This window comes from Mixophyes fleayi, chromosome 1, assembly GCF_038048845.1.
Source record: "Mixophyes fleayi isolate aMixFle1 chromosome 1, aMixFle1.hap1, whole genome shotgun sequence".
Lineage (NCBI taxonomy): Eukaryota > Metazoa > Chordata > Amphibia > Anura > Limnodynastidae > Mixophyes > Mixophyes fleayi.
In genome coordinates, this window is record NC_134402.1 from 261,014,176 (window position 1) to 261,033,472 (window position 19,297).

The following is a 19,297-nucleotide window of genomic DNA, read 5'->3' on the forward strand; positions in this document are numbered from 1 at the left end:
GATATGATGTTATGCAAAGATTGATAAGCGTGGCAAAAAGAGCAAGAGAATTTTCAAAGGCAGTCAGCCAGAAAATTGTAGCCAAGCATGGAGAATCTCAGGAGACCTTGATTTTCCAACGAACATAATGTTAGGCATGGTTAAAGTTCATGGCACTGTAACCAACATTCCTAGATGTGTCTGCAAGCGAAAACTTGATCGAAGGTTGCAATGGATGATTGGCAATTGACCAGATGATTTGTCCTCCATATGAACAAACAGATTCAAGCTGACCTTAAGACACAATATACAGTAGTTTCAACTCACACCATCAGCTGTCAACTCAATGGCAGGTTGTTATAAGGTAGCAAGCACAGAAGGGCCCCACTGCTGACGAGACTTAAGAAAGCACTAGTGTTTGGCAAACACACCTGAACAAGCCAAATTTCTAAGCTTACAGAAAACAAAATAAAGCCTTGACAGAAAAGTACACCTTCAAAAGCATGAAGAAATGAATCTGGATTCTCACCATACTCTCTCCTGTAACACCATATTACATTTCTGACGTTTTCATTTATGCTTGGCTGCATTATGCTTCACATCTTGCCAATGATGAACACTTAGACTTATTTAAACGCTAGTTTAAAAGCCTGCAAGAGGCATGACGTCAAAAGCACGGAGAGTTGAAACTGGACTTCGAACTGCATTTGGATTAGACAGAGACCCGCTCTGCAACTTTGTGTATTTTAAAAGTTCTCAAGCACTGAACCCATCTACTTTCTATTCAGTGCTCCAACAACCATTACTGCATTCCACTTGCATCTACATTCTTGCTGTCCACCCTGCTGGTGTCTGATTCACCTAGAAAAATGTGTAGCAGTTGCAGACTAAAAAAACACACCCATATTTACCTCCACCCAAAAAAGATTTTCTAGACCCATTCATCACCTAACCTACTATATTACCTCTAGCAGACACCATCTTTACCTCTTCACCACCGGGACATTCCAGGACCCTGTACCATCTATGCTTCTACACCATCCCAGTCTCAGCATCTTGCAGACCACAGTGGACCCCACTATGCCTATTGACCCATTTGTTCTTATTATCTTATTTCCCTCCTTTTAGAACGCGAGCTCTCACAGACAACATCCTTTACCCAATGTCACATGTTTAGCAACTTTCAGTGGACAAACATTGTCCACCTGTCAGCATAATATAAGTGTCTGCAATTACCATGCTGCCATTTTCATGTCGACAGGTTAAGTGCCAACATTTCCTGTCGCAATTATGACCACCACAGAATTTGTTCTGTTAATTAATACATTTATTCTGCTTATTTGTACCTATGTTTACTGTTTTATAATTATTTATATGGTCCTACAGATTTTATTGTGTGTATAATTACTATGTACAGTGATGCTTTGGGGTTGCTGTGCTGCATCTGGCACTGGGTGCCTTGAAGGTTTACATGGTCTCAAGAAGTTCAGAGATTAGCAGGCCATGTTGGAGTGCAATTTTGATTCCAGCATCAGAAAGCTCGGTCTCAGTCGAAGGTCCTGGGTGTTCCAGCAGGGTAATGATTTCAAACACTTCAAAAAGCAACAAGGAATGGTTCAAGACAAGACACTAAAGCAGATGTTCTCAAACGCAGTCCTCAAGACCTACCAACATTTCATGTTTTCAGGATTTTTCTTAATTTTAATCTTCTCTACTCATCTCCAGTCTTGACTGTTGCAACCTCCTGCTATCTGGCATTCCCGACACCCATATATCCACACTACAATCCATCCTAAATGCTGCTGTAAAATGGTTCTTACTCTCTCACTGCTCCACATCTGCTGCACCACTTTGCAAATCCCTACGCTGACTGCCTGGGTCCTCCAGAATCAAATTAAAAAACTCACCCTTGCCTACAAAGCCAACACTACCTCTGCATACATCTTAAATCTCATATCAAAACATTCTCCATCCCGCCCTCTTAGATCTACCTCTGCCCACCACCTTATCTTGTCTCTGGTAACCACCTCTCACTTGCCCCTATAAGACTTCTCCCCTTGCTGCTCTCCAGATATGGAATTCCCTACCACACTCAGACTTTCCCACAGCCCTAAAAAATCTTTAGACACTCTTTTAAAACCCATCTGTTTTTAGAGGTGACTTTATCACTGATAACACTATTCCCACTAATGAACCCTCACAACTGCCCCAAAGTCCATTTTGAGCCACATTTGCTCCTCTTGTTTCAACTGTGCCCTCTGCCACTTAGAATGTAAGCACTTAATGAGCAGGGTTCTTCATACAATTTTTTTTCATATCTACGTTTAATTTTGTCTACCTTGTATGTCATTGTTTTATGTATGTACTGTTTTCCCTACTGTACGGCGGAGCACTGTGCCGCCTTACAAATCTAGGATAATCATGAACAGGTGAGTTTTTTTTTTATCTAGGTCAGTAATTATCCCACCTGGTTCTAGACAGAAATTCTGTAAACATGACCTGCTGGTAGCTCTTGAGGAAAGAGTTTGAGCACCTCTGCGCTAGACAGCTCTAAAGTGGGCAGCAAATCATCCAGATCTAAATCCCAAAGAACACCTGTGTAGAGGTCTGAAAACAGTATTAGGGAGAAGGCATGCTTCAAATCTGGGAGCAGCTTGTACAAGAGAGAAACAAACTTAACCGACAGTATATAGACGCAGTAAGAATAGCCATGCAAAAGGTACCAATATTTTTGGCCAAAACTGTAAAACCAATAACAAAGTCCCCACTCCTACAACAAAAATATTTTACAAATGAAGAACAAAAATTGAAAACAATTGGAAATCTTCCCAGGTGGGTGTTCTAATTTACCCTTAAAATGTTAAGCTTTATGACGCTATCAAACAAAAAGGTCTGAACAAGTATGGCTTTAATGAAATAAAGACTACACTTTTATAACAATGTCTACTGGACAGGTGAGACCAAAGAGGAGTACACCATATTCCAGCAAGACAAAGCAAAGTTCATAATACAAAAAACATATCAGTTAAGCACAGTGGTGGATGGGGGATTATTTTGGATGTTTTTGTAGCCACAGGACCTGAAAGCATTGCATATTGTACTGGAAAACATGAGGCTATATATGAAACAACTGAAGCTTAGCTGAGACAAAGTCATGCCACAGAACAATTACCCGGAACAAAACAGCAAATCTACAAATCTACTGAGAAAATATATTTTGGCCAAGACAAAGTCCAGTATCGCACCTACTGGAGATGCTTTGTCATAAACAAATGCTGTCAAACATCAATGAACTAAAGCAATCTTGTAAGGAGGAGTGAGCCCTAATTCTTAAAATATAATTTGATAGATTTAACATTTAAAAAAAAACCAAAAAAACTAATACTGAAAACAATTGCTCAAGTTACTGCTGCTAAAAGTAGCTGAGTTCATTGGGCATATTTCATTTATAAAATACACATTTATATCACACAGGATACTCAGCATCCACCTTCTAACAAAAGTTATTAAAACTGCTTAAAGGAAAAGAAAAAAAAAAAAAAAAGGTAAAGCAGAAATGTTAACTATTAAGCTATTGTCCACTCTTTGCTCTTTTCTGTCTAATTCGGCTTCAATCCACTCAAACTACAGTTTGTGCGCACACATCCAGTCATCAGCCTATCCCTGTCTATTTGGAATCTTGGAAACAGTATATTTTAATTAATTCCAAAATTCCCACAGACCTTAAAAACATTCTCAGTAGTACAATGCCAAAAGATTCCTCAAGGGTTTCACTAAAACTGGATTTTCCATTTTTCCTGATCTACAGGTCACACAACACCCATAAATATAGCCTTCCACCAATATCTACAAATCAGGCACTTCTAACTTCCAAGCCAGTTGCATTACCTCTAAATGAAACACCCCACTTGAACATCAATTTCTCCAGCCACTCATCCAGGGGCCTGGTTATAATTGAATTGTTAGATGCCAAACAGATTCCGAAGACCTACACAAGACTAAGAGGGAAAGTGAACCTAGGAGTGCTTTGAAGGATGGGTCAAACATATGGACTGGTGCAGCAAAATCATCCATCAGCTAATGTAGCTCTAATATCACATCCCAAAATGACAGTACAAAATGTTTGCCAAGTTCTACAAACTCCGCAGACGTATAGACCAATTGTTTATTTTATCCATATATGGTGGACATTTCCTGTGCTTCAAAATTTCTGATCAGGAGTCGAACATAAATTGTGTGCAACAGTGGTGAGTGTATCCACCAGTCAAATCATCCATTCTCCACCCCCTTACCTTTGTCTAATCTTTCAAAATTTCAAACTAAATTAATTTGACTCATCCCCAGTAAATACAGACATGGGCAAAAATATTGGTGCCTTGCACTTTTTTCATATAACTCACAATTTCCTCTAAACACAAGGTGAAATTAACAGTATTTGGTCAGCAAATCTCTTCTAATATGCAGTAGTAATTTCAAGGTTTATGTATATGCTTTTAAAATCAGAAGATGAAAAAAATGGAACAAAAATTATCGACAACCTACATTTAATATGCAATAGCTCGGCCTTTGGCCAAAAAAACTGCTTCCTATAGCCATTGATGTGCTTCCTGGCACAAGAAGAGTGGACCAATCTACCAGTAAACTGCTTCAGTTCTCCCAGATTTGAAGGGTGCCTTCTCTCAACTGCTGTTTTCAGAGCTCTCCAAATCTGTCTTATGGGATTTAGACCTGCATTCATTGCTGAAACATTCCTGGGTGCGTTAAGTGTGAGAGATTATTGTCCTGTTGGAAGATCCATGACATTCAATGGAGACCCAGCTTTCTTAAACTTTGTTGTACTCCAAAATGGTAAGGATAATCTTCAAATTTCATGCACATGTGTAAGACATCTAGATGCAGCACAGCAACAAAAACAACTCTCGACCTCCTTCATCCTCACCTGTAAGGAAGGTGTTCTTTTCAATTTGCTTCCTGTAAACATAAGGATGATGTGCTTTACCACCAAAACTCTAATTTGCTTCATCTTCCACAGGACATTCTCCAAGAAATCATTTGAATTGATCAGATATGTTTTTGCAAACGCCACATTGGCTTTCTTTCAACAGTGGGGCCCTCCTTGGACTGCTACCATATAAACCCCTTCCATTAAGTAGGCGAGATGAAACTGTTATACCATGTTACTGAAGATCAGCTTGAATCTGTTTGAATGGTGAAGTAAGCAGCTCGATCAACTGCCAAACAAAATCATGTGCTGCAATCTTCTATCAACTTCTCTTTTCAGTGATATAGTGCCATGGACCTTAAACGTACTAAAATGACATACAGTGGAACCGGAACATCAAGTTCTCTAGAGACTGTCCACGGTTGGCTACAGTTTTCTGTCTGGCCTCCTCAGATGATTCCCTGGCTTCTTTTCCGCCATGCTCACTGCAGTACACAGTGACACAAAGCTTGTTTAACAAGTGATTTTATACTGTATGGACCTGTTACTCACCACACAGGGGAGTTCAGCTCTAATATTATTAAAGGAGAATCACCTGCTTGAAATTAATCATTTCTAGCTACATCTAAAAAGGTGATAATTTTGTCTAGCCCATTTAAGGATTTCTATGTGAAAGCAGCTACAACTTGGTAAATGTTACTATCTTTTGTGGTACAGCAAACCAAAGCGATACTTACGTGGACAAAAAGGTTTCTAAAATTTTAACAATGTCTGGAATAAATGCTATATTAGAAAAACCTGCAAGGGTACCAATATTTCAATATACTTGGCCACAACTGTATTTGTCTCATCTTTGCTTCATGTAAGAACACAGAACTCTTCAGCCTTTCTACAAGATCTGGTTGCCATGAATACAATTCCTTCACCAACCTTTTAAGACAATCCATCTTCTTAGCATATTCATTTTCTACTTTTGCTGTTTACTTGCAGTGGACCTACTGAGATGACCCATCCTGATCACCTCCTAACTCCTTCTGTTCCCTTACTAAAAACTCCACTTGACTTCCACCCTCACCAGTTCTCTTTCAGCAAATTAAGGCATCAAATTACTCAAACAGTCATTGAACTGTACGTCATGATTTACTCTGTGTTTTGTATACCAACACAGCAATGTTTGTTTAATTTTGTTGTGTGTATGCTGTCCCTGTATCCACGTACTTTTTTTTTTTAAAGAAAAAAAACAAACAAAATAAACTGGAAAAGATTTTGTTGACATGTATACTATAAAAGTTATTCACCACTTTCAAGGTGTCTCAGCTAATCGGGTAGATCAAATTCTGAAGAGCGATTACCCATGTTGGGTTACATATTATTAAGTTGAAAGCCCAACTTACCAGAATGTACACCAAGAAACACCAGTAGGCACTGGAAGGACCAGCATACAAAACGACAGCTGCAGACCTCATAATATGTCCAATTACAAAATTGTATACAAGTTACTCAATTCACAAGTAGTAAACGGTGCTTGAAAGGCATTTTTGGCACTTCTGGGCAGCACCTGCACACATCTTTTTCCAGAAAAGATCATTAATTTCTTAATACTAAACTAGAATGCACAGTAGTTAATAGTAGACCACCACACACGTTCCTTAATTTAAAGTAAAATGTGGGCGAATAGTTTCAAAAATTGGGTTGCCATGATGTAGGGGGTGCCTGGAGTACAAATATCCAACAAAGGTTATTCAATTTCTTCTTTAAAATGGGTAACAGTTTGTAGTGCAGACAAAAAGTGGTGAGGAAAAAAAAAATCAACAAGACATTTTACCACATCAAATGAGGGGGCAGTTGTCTGCATTACTAACTTCTGGAAAACAATTTCTAATAGTAGAAAACTACAAATTTATCATCTGCTGTGCAAACCACTGAAAAAGGCAGGCCACACATTTCTGAATGGGTTAACTTAACGTAAATGAGTTCCAGCAGTACAAGTCTGCACCTACCATTTGCATAAGTTTGTCTTGTGCTCACAAGTGGTTACAATTTATTTATTTTTTTTAAAAAAAAAGGGGGCTACCCTATTCTTCAAATACAGGAGCTCTTTGGGTTTTCACATAGAGGAGCACATACATGGTTATTACAATAAAGCCACACCATGTATTATTTAGATCAATAATTTGATCACCAATGAAAAATGGATACTGCCCTCTTTCAAACAAAGGTGCCTCCTTGTTTTTAGCAACATGGGTGGCAAAAGTTGGTTTCATGGGTCTAAACAGGCTACCCTATATTTAAGTTATAGAAACAAAAAATAAGGGGCAACCTAATATGACAAAGGAGAATCCCCTCCTTAAAAAGAAATTGCCACTGTTCATTTCAGAGCTCACATCTACCTTACTTTTATGCATCACCCTGCTGATCAAAAACAATCAATCAGCAAAATAAAAAACGGGAGCTCTAGTTTGAAAGGGGGGGGGGGGGGGGGTCTTATCCATTCAAAATAAGGGAGCCAACAATTTTTTGGGATCAAGATATAGGGAAATCAAGGTTCTGATGTAGCTCCCCTCTTACCCCCTCCACCCATTTTTAAGTGGCAAACTATTTTCCAATTCTGTATTGTGCAACTAGGTACATGATTGCAGATGGTTCTACAAGCTTCTGAATGCATGCACCGGGTGGTAGTGAAAGATTAAGTTGCAGGCTAAGTGAAAAGGGTATATCGACTTTAACTAAATTTCCATAACCATTGCCATTTTTCAATGTTAATTTTACATTCGATTACAGATCTTTTAAAGAATAAAATATTACCACAGAGTACATTAGAGACAACTCCTTCCAAATCTTTAGGAAGCTTTATTTTGATCAGGTCAAAAAAAGGTAAACAAATACAGTACACTACACATACATACACAAGTCGAAGTGGGCTGGTATGCTATACAGTCACTTCTACTGCTTCATTGTAAAACTATCAAATTCCCTTTTCCATACCACCACTACTAAATTTTCACAACAACAACTGTATGTGTGTATGAGGTATGTCCATTAAATAACGAGACTGATTAAACAACCTTTATTTATTGATATTACAAATTTAATGTTTGTCCTCTTCAATATACTCCCTATTTGCACCAATACATCGCTGAAATCTTGCTTTCCACTGGTCGAAGGCATGGAGCAAATCAATTTCTGTTACTTGTTTCAACATATCTGCAGTTTTCTTCTTTACAGCATCAACTGTCCCTTTAAGCACGGATTTAACATTTGGTAAAAGATTAAAATCGCAAGGTGCTAAATCGGGCGAATATGGAGGATGTTCAAGTGTAGTAATGTGTTTGTTGGTCAAAAACTGCTTCACAGAAAGTGCTGTGTGAGCAGGCCCATTGTCCAGGGAAAGAAAAAACATTTTTCCACAGTTGCAGCCGTTTCTTTCTGACTTCCTCAGCTTTGCAAAATTTCATTATAATGCTGATTAACTGTGGTGCCTTCTGGAACCCATTCTTCCAAACTTACACCCTTGATATTGAAAAAAACAATGAGCATTGCTTTGAATTTTGACTTGCTTTGTCAAGCTTTTTTCATTCGTGGTGATGACTGTTTTCCAGTGCATTGACTGTCTTTTGGTTTCAGGGTCATACTGGAAGATACAGGTCTCATCACAAATGATTACTTTATGAAACAGGTTTGGATCTGTGTCAAGTTGCTGCAAAATGTCAACACAACATTCAATGCGACGTTCTTTTTGCTCTGGTGTGAGAACCCTTGGGACCATCTTTGCACAAACTTTCGTCATGTTAATCCTCACGCAAAATTTTCCATACGGTGTCTTTGTGTTCGACTGATAGCTGAATCCGTGAACATTGACAGAGTCGGCGGTCTTTTCGAACAATCTGATTTTTTCTACATTTTCTTCGGTTCTTGAAGTGCAAGGTCATCCAGGTCGTTCATCATCTTCCGACATTCTCATGTCCTTCGCTAAATCTTTTGTACCTCTCAAACAAATGCGCACAAGACAGGCAGTCATTTCCATAGGCCGTAGTAAGCATTCGAAAATATTCCGTTGGTGTTTTGTGCAATTTTACTAAAAATTTAAAATTGACACGTTCAACTTTTAAACTTCAAAAAGGCAAAACCTGAGATTCTATGGAGGGAATTTAAATTACTTTCGGTAGTAATGCGACATGCGCATTACCGTTAATATAGTAATCTTTAACACTGATTTTTGCACGCAGCTGAGGGAGTTGGGAGCAGAAATCTGGCTTAAAATTACTGTATTAACGGTAATAATGCGCAAGCCACCTTTCTTTTGGCAGTAACACAGCCAACTGAATCCCCCCTATAAATCTAATCACACATACTGCTAAAACAATAGTAATGTTAACCATGCCAAAAATGCAATTAGAGAACATTTATATCTGTGCTATATTATATATGTAGAATCACAAAATAATGACCTCCTTTAGAGGTGTATAGAATACAGAATCAAATCTGTATAGTGGCAGAAGAGTATCGATCTGTAACCTAATACAACCACCACCTTACTTTTAAGACAACGCATCTCACTTTGAAAAAAAATGGTTTCCAATGTTACAAAGTTTGAGGATAGAATCAATCAGTCCATGTGGGGCATTGGGCATACACCAGACATGAAACCAGTCAATGTTGTTAGTATAGAACAGTTGTAACAAGCAGTGCAAGAGTAAATTATAACCAACAAAATGCTTCTTCTCAGCCAGATACTATAAACAAAAGCCCATTTAAGATGCAAGACTTATTTTGCAACACATAATGGTGGTTTCATCACAGGAAAGTAAAATGACAGTCTTTAGAAAATCACCATTAAAATAGCATACAATCTAACCACATATAATATGCAATAATATATTTTAAGAGACCTTCATTGACTAAAGCAGTTTATATATTTTTTTTCATGTATGCATCAGGTTTAATAAATATTTAAGTAAGCCAGTATAGCAGGTATAACAGTACAGTCAAAATTGTGAATTTAATGAATGGGCAAAAAAAAATAAAAAAATAGGCCATTAATGATTTTGTTGAAACACACAGCAGATTTGTCAAATACATCATGTTTAGTTGATGCTGGAAACTGTTCACTCACTGGGCATTACTAGTTATTTTATTTTTTTAAGTGAAACTTCTTTGACGGCACTTAGTTTAAAATCGTTCATGGAGAGTAAAATGTATAATAGAAGGGAAGTCATGCACTTCGCCTGTGCATTGTTTAAATCCTCAAAACAGATAAGATTGTTTGGAGTGTATCCATGCTATATCAAGTTGCAAGCAGGCCTTGGTTTGACAAATGATATGCAGTCAAACAGCAGTGATATGCACTGCGCAGACCCGTTACATACAGAGCACACAGATGTAGATTACAGGCTAAAAAATTAGGTAGACAGCACAGCAGAGTTGCACATGGATGTTGAATATTGTGATTCTGTTCATACAGGTGCATCTGTCTCACTCTCCCCTTCACCCTCTTATTGTAACTAAATCAACACCATTCAAGGGTCTATAGAAGATCCACATCTGCTCCCACAATGATTCCAGGTGCAGGGGAGCTTCGGTGGTTGGCTCTGGGAAAGGCCTGCTCTTTCTTCTTTGGGCTCCTTTCCAGAGACACCCTGGTATCCAAGGAAGCCATGATGCTGAAAAAGTACAAGGAAGACAATGAGGAAGAGGAGAACAAGGGCCTACAGTGCCGTGTTCACCACCCTTGCTTGCAGCTTTGTTGTGCCTTGAGAGAGACAAAGCACTGTGAAAGATGTCAGATGTAGGCACTATAGCCCACAAGCAAAAGACTGGAGCATTGGGATTGCTGGAAGCGCGACAACAGGAGCCACATACCAATGTATATAGCGAGTGTGCACCCTGATCACACAACGCCCATCAATAGCTCTAATGTCGCACCCAATCTTCATTGCCTTCTGTGTACCACCTCACCTGCTATCTCAGGGTCTGCAGCAACTCCACCAACAATGAAGCCAATGTATTCCATCTACACACATTATTTCCAGTAACTGACACTTGCGCCTATACCACCATTTTCTTTTTTGCTCACATTTTTTTAAATTAAATCTTTGGCAGCACCTATAAATATCGAAGAAAATCTGTAATGGAAGCGCCGTCATGTATTTGCCCTAGGGTTCTGTTTGAATACTCTGTGCCCTGAACTGCAAACCCACCATTGCAAAGATGCTAACAGATGATGGTGACACCCCCCCCCCCTCTGGTTCTCCTCGGAATCGCCCACTGGCCCGCTTGTTGTAGTGCATGTAATCCTATCAATCTGAATGAGGTGAGAAACTGCTGCTGGATGTACAGGATGGGTGACCTGGAAGTGCCCATGTTTCCTCCAGGCAGATTTATAGAGGAGTGCTGGGAAGACGAGTGTTGTCTCTGTGTCCTGACTGAGGTTGGCGTCACGCTGCTAGAAGCGTGGCCCGAGCACAGAAAGCAGTAACCAGGCCCAAGGGTGCAGGCAAGTAGCCCCTCTCCCTATTCAGATATCTACTACAGATCTGACAGTGGGTGATCGCAGCCTGTGTGAATATATAGAGTGGGCACTCCATGGCTGGAGGGCACTGTACATAAACAGCTTCTGCGAATCTACTCTTCGGCACACAGTTTAACGAAAAATGAAAGCAGGACTACTCTTTGCTGGCACTCAAATATTATGAACCATAGATCCTCTTTTCAAGTTAGGTTCTATAAGAAGCGTGTAAGAAAAGGAGTCATTGAGGTAAAATAATTTTATTTGGATCTGTTAAGAAGCTATGCTGTAGCAGATGCGATAACAGGCTTCTTAAAATAATAAAATTTGTGCCGATCATGGGTCAAATGTTTAATCTTTTCCAGGTCAGGAGGTCAAGTTAGAGGACTACACTGCTGTATCGCACGTCTAGGATACAGCGTGTAGTACGGAGCTGGAGACTATCCCCAAAAAGCCGAAGGACACCCATGTCTGGTAAGCCCTAGTAAAAGGTGTTTATTTTTCTAAGTTTAGATGATTTATGTCTTAAATCAGATTCCTTCTCCGTACTCTTTCAGAGCCACTGGAGTGCAAGGAAATTGGAAAAATGCAGTGTATGGAGCATTTGACAGACAACTAGAAAAGGATTATACAAAATCATAAGTGGAATGTACCTATAAGGAAAAAAATTCCTTAAATGTCCTGTGATTTGCAATGAGTTAACAGATGGGATGACAAAGAACTGTAGATCAATTAGTGAAAATTAGACAACTCAAGGGAGTGAAAGAACAAGATCCCATACGGGATTAAAAATATTTTAGACATAATCTTTACAGGGATACAAGAACCATTGTCCTCAAACACCTTGCAGGGATTTTTTTTTTTTTTTTATAAAGAAAGCAGAAAAGCAAGCCGTTTATAGTGCACTATGTAATTAAAAGAATTCCAATACAAACAACATGATTTATCCCTTTATGGAAGATAAGACTAATAAATGTAATTCAGTACCCAAAATAAATTCTGCAGTAGCTTGTCTTTAATTATATCGTAGTCTTTAGAGGATGGATATTCATTTAGAGATCTAATGGAAGGAGTTTTTTTTGTTTGTTTTTTTTTAAAAATGCATATTTCTACAGGCACTAAAATTAAAGCTGGAGTAGCCATGGCTTCAGTATCCAGAGCCATCAAAATTTGGATGGATAACCTCTATGCCAGTACTCCTGAAAAGCTAAGTAGACAATACTTGCTAAAAAAAAAAACACAATATGAATACTATAAGGAAAGTTATTGAATTTCTATGTCAAGCATCCACAAATAATATCGCACTTTACGCTATTAGTGTGGCTTCTACTGTAGTAGCTAGAAGAGCCTACCAGCTACATCCTCGAAAGTCTAAAAAAGGCACACTTCCCTTTAAAGTGGATTTCAGTTTGGCAAAAAAGTGGACATTATTCAAAATGCTACAGAGCCCAATTACATAAATTACCTATGACTAGTAAAAGATCATTCCCTATATCTCCCTCAAGACAGCAGTTCAAAGAAGAAAGAACATATCACCTAGAAGAACCCACTGGGCCTGTGTAGTGAAAGATTCTCTAGACAGGACCAATGGGTTCAGGACATTTGTACAAGAATTCCACCGGGGGATTTTTTTTTTTTTTTTTTTTATTAAATCACAAGAGCCACAATCCCTAGTGCAAAAGGCAGTTATTTACAGAGCAATTTGTCCAGTACTTATGGATCAGAAATGAACAGGATTATATTCCAGATTTATTGACCGTTGGTGGACTTCAGAAAGCTGAATCATTTTGTAAAGACAAAACATTTGCACATGGAGTTCAATTCTCAAGGTGATCGAATTAGTAGATGTCAAATCAACAGATTTACAGGATGCCCATTACCACATTCCAACTGCACCTCAGCAAAGTCACTTTTCAGTTTTTGCGCTATTGGACACAAATTGCAATATATGTGCCTACCATTTGGTCTTTCAACTTCCCCAGGATATTCACAAAAGTGGTATTCCTGAAGGCTGCCCTTAGAAAGCAAGGAAGCACAGTACTGGCATACCTAGACAAAATCCTAGTTCTATAAAAACTAGGTAAGAATTACATTTTTCAAGCAGCATGGTTGGATCATACATATCAACAAATGTCATCTCATGCCCTCTCAACAGCTGACATTCCAAAGAATACAGATGCAGTAAAAGACAAAGCATAGTGTCTAAAGACAGAATACAGAAAAAAAAAAAAAAAAGATTCAACAGTTGGCTTATGCAAACCAACTACAGCAATAATCCTCAGTGTGATAATCACTCCCAAGAATGTTCTCAACAATAAAGACATTCTTTCATTAGGGAGTTGGCAAATGAGGAAGTTGCAACTAGAAGTACTCAAAAATGATAAGAACCAACACTGACGGAAAGAGGAACACTTCTTTCAGAAACAGAATGGATGGTGATAACATCTTCAACCTACAAAGGTTGGGGAGCACACTTGCACACAGAAATATAGGGTGCATGAAGTCAAAAAGTAATCAAGACAACATGCAAATATCCTGGAGGAGCAGTGTGGGGTTCAATATAAAATTGTATGCCTCAATTACAACACCTAAAGCTTGACAGACTGCAGGACAAGACAGCATTCATAAACAGACAAAGAGGCACCAAGAGCATGATGGTGGAAAAATTTGAAATTATGTCACACAGAAAAATGTAAAAGTACCCCTTAAAAGATAAGGGCAAATACAATTGAGAAAAAATATGTGCAAGCTGGCTCCAGAAAGACCGAGACTTCGCGCTGATATTTATTTTGTCAAAAATATCACTCACTTTCGCTTGCGCCCCATAGAGGTGCGAGAAAAACATGCATTCATTTTTACCATAGGGTCATTGCACATCAAATAAACAATTTTAGAAAATAATTCTACCTTACATTCTCTAACTTCAATTCAATTTAGTATAATAAATGCTATCATGGATGTAAAGAAAACCCCCAAATCATAGGCCGATATGTACAATGATTTTGAAGTTATATGCCTTTAAAGCTGCAATTTTTAACAAAAAAACATGCTTTTAAAGTCTGGGGTTTTTTTTGTTTTTTTTAAATTTCACTTGTAACTCACCTGATTGAGTTAGTTGGACAAGGTCTCATTTTAAAACTTTATGGGCTTTCATATGATATATAGCATTATGTTTCACAAAAAAATGTAACATTTTCAAAATTTAAGTCGATTCTCAAAAGGCCAAATTTTAAAACTTGAAAAACATTTCAAAAATTGTCCATATTGTTAATAAATCCCCAAGGTTTATTTTATATACTGCTGTGCTATATTATAGGAAATAACATAAAAGGTTTTAAAATGAGACCTTGCCCAACTCTAGTTTAATCAGGTGAGCTACAAATGCAATTTAAAAACCATTAAAAGCTAATTTTTTGTTAAAAAAAAGTGCATATTTAAAAAGGTGTATAACTTCAAAAACCAGTGCACATGTCAGCCTAAGACTTGGGGGGTTTCTTTACACCCATGACAGCATTTATTGTACCAAATTTCATTACAATCTGAAACGATCAGTTTGAAACCCGTGTTGATTTGATACTACCAGAAAAAATGCAATGTTCTGAGGAACATAATCATCAATTTCTATAGCGCCACTGATTCCTCAACGCTGTTCAGAGAACTCATTCACATCAGTCCCTGCCCCATTGGAACTTACAGTCTAAATTCCCTAACACACACACAAAGACAGAGACTAGGGTCAATTTTGATAGCAACCAATTAACCTACTAGTATGTATCGAAACCAACTGAATCTACCCCACAACGTCACCGAAAAAGGATGCTGTAAAGTGTTTCTACAAGTAGAATAGGGATTATATAGATTGTTTTTCTGTCTTATTGCCATCAGATTAGAGTAGAAAAATTCTACTAATCACAGGATGCGCTGCAAGCAGAGGGCATAGATGTCCTTTCAAGACTTTGGTCAAAATACGATGTGCCCCTCCCTGTTCTTCTAATTGCCAGCGCATTAAAGGGGAAAAAAGGGAAGTGATAACAATTCTTCAGTGGTCATTGTTTGCAGTAGCATGGGAGATGCTCCTAGCACAATTATGGCCTCTACCAAGATGGTCAGACCATCTACATCAGAGACCACAGTCACCCAAATCCAGAGCATCTTTTTAGTGTGGAGATTGAATGGTCACTACTGAAGAGAACAGGATTTTCCGAAACTAAATGAAGAACATGTCTTCTAAACTGAGCATCTGAGGTGGATCGTATATATCTAAATGACTATCTGAAAATATGCAGAGATGACTAGCTACCTACTTTGCAAAGCTGCACGCCAAAATCTGAGCCTTGCTTGCCAAAGATGTCCCTGCTCTAGGATGTTGTCACTGCTCTAGTTTGGCACTGAGGATCTGTGGCACCATACAGGCCCGATCCAACTTGAGATAGACTGTTTAAAGAGAGCATACCCTCTTCTGTTTCCAACTGTAAGCACAAGAAGCTGTTCCATCTCCTGGAATGTTTTGGTCCCTATCAGAAATATGGAGACCTTTCTTAATACATTCAGTGAATGCAGTTTTCTTTCAATCATCCTCAGACTGTCTATTTAAAAAAATGGCAGTTTTATTTCCCGATTTATGTGAAATCTGGCCACTACCCTAGGTAGGAATTCCAAATTGGCTCCAAGTACTACTTTAGCAAAGTGAATATTGAGAAAGTGTTTGGAGCTCAACCATGCTGCATAATAGAATTGCTGTGAGGAAAGCCACGGTCATCTATCTCGAGGAGACTTCCTGCGGAAGTTCCAAAGGGTCCGAGGTTAGTTCAATTTGAATTATATTATGATCCCATGTGAACATAAATGCCTGATAGATGCACAAACCCCCCCATAGTTGCCTGATAAAATCTGATAACCAAATCTTGAGGCTAGCTTGGTGTCCAAAAAAATCCACAATGCCGACACAAGTTTTTGAGTAGTAGATGCAAGGCCTTTGCAGAGATCATCCTGGAGCAAAAACAGGAAATGTGGAATGGCAGCTGCTACTGGATTCAATCTGGAGCCACACCAGGTGACAAGTTTCTTCCAAATTCTCTAATAGATATCTGAAGAATTCTTCTCTCTTGAAATAAAAAGGTATTGCCTCTTCTGACAGCATTCTGTTCCGAGTAGGTTCCATGCAATCAAAGCCAATCTCCCTTGGATTTGTGTGCAGAAATTTGGTCTTAGAATAACAGATCTGACCAAGGCTCTTAGTAGAGTATTACCACCTAACATATAATCAAGCACCCCGAACTTAGAAGCTTATCTAGTGCAGGTGCCCTTTGGCTGTTTGGGACATTCATTACCAGGTATAGCCGACTCAGTGCCCATAGACAAAATGTGTCCCACCCCGCAGGCATACTTTCAGCAGCTCTCTGCCTGCATATAACCTGGTCCTCCATTTCTGCGCACTGTAACCTCTGATGTGTTGCATGTACATGTGTTAACAGCTGAAGTCCAGGACACCAGAACCAAATTCAAATTACTGCAGCATATCAACTTCTCACAGTAGCAGTGTGGTGCACCCATGTAGCCAGCCATCCTTAGGTTGCAGTAGGCACTCCCCCCACCTCAGCAAACCCACTAATCTTACTCACACATTTGTCAGGCCTCCAAACTACATATAGCCAGGGCATGAAAGCAAGCCCCTTCTACCTCAAAATCAGAGCGGCTACATTGCATTTGGTAGGTCTCTTCTAAGTACATCACTGCCCTCCTCAATACCCTGCCCAAATACCAAGCAACCTGGACCCATTGGTTCAACCTTCATCACTCACCAGTCCAAGGCAACGCCTGACCAGTGACAATTTCTGCCCTCCCCAAAACCCTCCTGTCCCCCACCTCCTCTCCCACATGCCCTTCACTTCCTCAAACATTAAAAGAGTAAAAAAAAAAAACATACCTGCTCAGCTCCCTTATTAACCACCCACACTTAACCCTGTGCCATCAGTTACCGCCGTAACCACTGTAAGTAAAGGCACTGCAAATCTCTCTCTAGGCCTCCACTTATTTACCCTCCGTCTTATAAACTGTTATATTGTTTACTTATAGAAAATATGCAAAATTTTGAAAAATGTATAAACCCACCCCTCCCAAATGGGATTTCATGTTGTGATGCACTTCTGATACAGTTTGAAAATAGACAAAAAAAAAACAACAAAAAACCAACACACAAACAAGCTACCTGCCCTACTTGTCCTAGAGACAATTGAGTAACTGCCTGTCTTTCTAAACTGGAAAGGGAAGCTATCTATAGCTGGGCTACCATGGAGTTCAAAGGAGAATAAATGCAATCAAAAATACCATTTCAACATACTTGTTGCCATATTTTAAATTTCTATCCTATGACAAGTGAAAACACATTTGTGTTTGAAAATGTGCACACAAAATGCTACTCGCGATGTTAAATAATCAAAACTGACAATTAAAGTCTAACCTGTTTAAGATAAAGTATTCAAATATACAAACCTAAAACGTTGAGCTTGCTGAGCAAGTGGACCTGGGTATCTACGGTTCGGTGACTGGTACAACTGGGAGAGAATAGTGTGGTTCACTTTTTGGCTTGGATTGTTGGCAAATTTGACAGTTATGGGCTCTGTTGCTCCAGGAGGTTTTTGTCCATTTAGGCCTTTGATAGCTTCTTCAGCCTCAATCCTCTTGTCAAACCGGATAAAGCCAACTCCCCTTGATACACCTATTGATGCAAAAATAGAAATGAAAGTCAGGATATTATAAAGCAAACCATAAGTATTGCAGGAAATTAAGTCTGGCAATTTTTTTTGTTCATCACCTGTTCATATACACATGTCTGGAACTCAGCCATTATGGGTCATAACAGTATTAAATCAATAGAATGCGAAGCCGCTCATCCAGGCTTGTGTGACAAGAGCTGTAAACAGCTTACGCTGTCTTCCGTGTACAGTAATATGCAGTGTGTAAGCAATGAACCCAAAAATATAAAATTTACGGCTACACAAAACATCTATGTGCGGTTATCCTTGGACTTCCTAACAAAAAAAAAAAAATCACGTCTCCTTTCCTAGAATGGAAAGGTTACTTTAGACCCGTCACAAATTTCAGAAAACTACCATTCAGGTCTATAGGAACCAGTTGTAGCATGCCAAGGAGCTTCAAAATAAATGTCCAACAAGGTGATCTCAAGTCTCACAACAAAGTTCTATTGTCAGTGTAGCTTAGATCACGGGAAATAAAAATGGTATTAAGATCATGTATTATGTCATATGAGTAGTCATTTCCAAGAAGCCACAGTAACCACAAATACCTTGGTAAGGGTTCTGGGAGATGTTGAGCAGTCAAATGGCAGACAGGTAAGCTGGAAAAGGTGCCACAGCCTGAAGAATCTGAAATGGTGTTATGCAATTGAACTTTACAGATAGTCATCCTGTAAATCTATTTTTCCATTACATTTCGAATAGCATTTACAGATTCCATGCGGAAATGTCTTGTATGCACAGAGTTTTTCAGATCAAAAACTGTTCGGAAGCCTCCTAACTGCTCTTCTACCAGAAAGTCTGGAGTAGAAGCTGGTGACTACATACGGTGCAAACTTTTTCCTGTCTTTATACAAGCTGATCAAGTCAGTCCTAGTGAATTTGTTCAAATCTATTTCCTCCTCAAAGGATTGTTACTACAGGCATATGCGATAGTTAATTTTTGGCACCTGAAAATAAAGGGGGGGGGAATCTATAATATGCACATTATTGACTTTAAATGGTGTGAAAAGGTAACAGATTCAAAATCCTGCAATGTATACCATAGCTGTTCCCACAAGGGAGCAAATACTGCCTGAAAACATCTGCTTTAACACAATTTCCTTCAGTTGTAAT

General features: G+C 38.8%; 1 protein-coding gene across 16 annotated transcripts in view; it reads right to left on the reverse strand.

Moving 5' to 3' along the window:
- The window catches only part of ELAVL2 (ELAV like RNA binding protein 2), a 170,443-nt gene that overhangs the window by 53,597 nt on the left and 97,549 nt on the right, over positions 1 to 19,297 (reverse strand). For 15 of the 16 annotated variants that reach the window (XM_075210242.1, XM_075210224.1, XM_075210122.1 and 12 more), the window contains one exon: positions 17,919 to 18,144. In XM_075210242.1, coding sequence (XP_075066343.1) covers positions 17,919 to 18,144 — 226 coding nt within the window. Of the gene's footprint in view, positions 1 to 9,940; positions 10,582 to 17,918; positions 18,145 to 19,297 lie in introns of those variants that run through there. The other variant, XM_075210233.1, reaches the window with a different exon arrangement.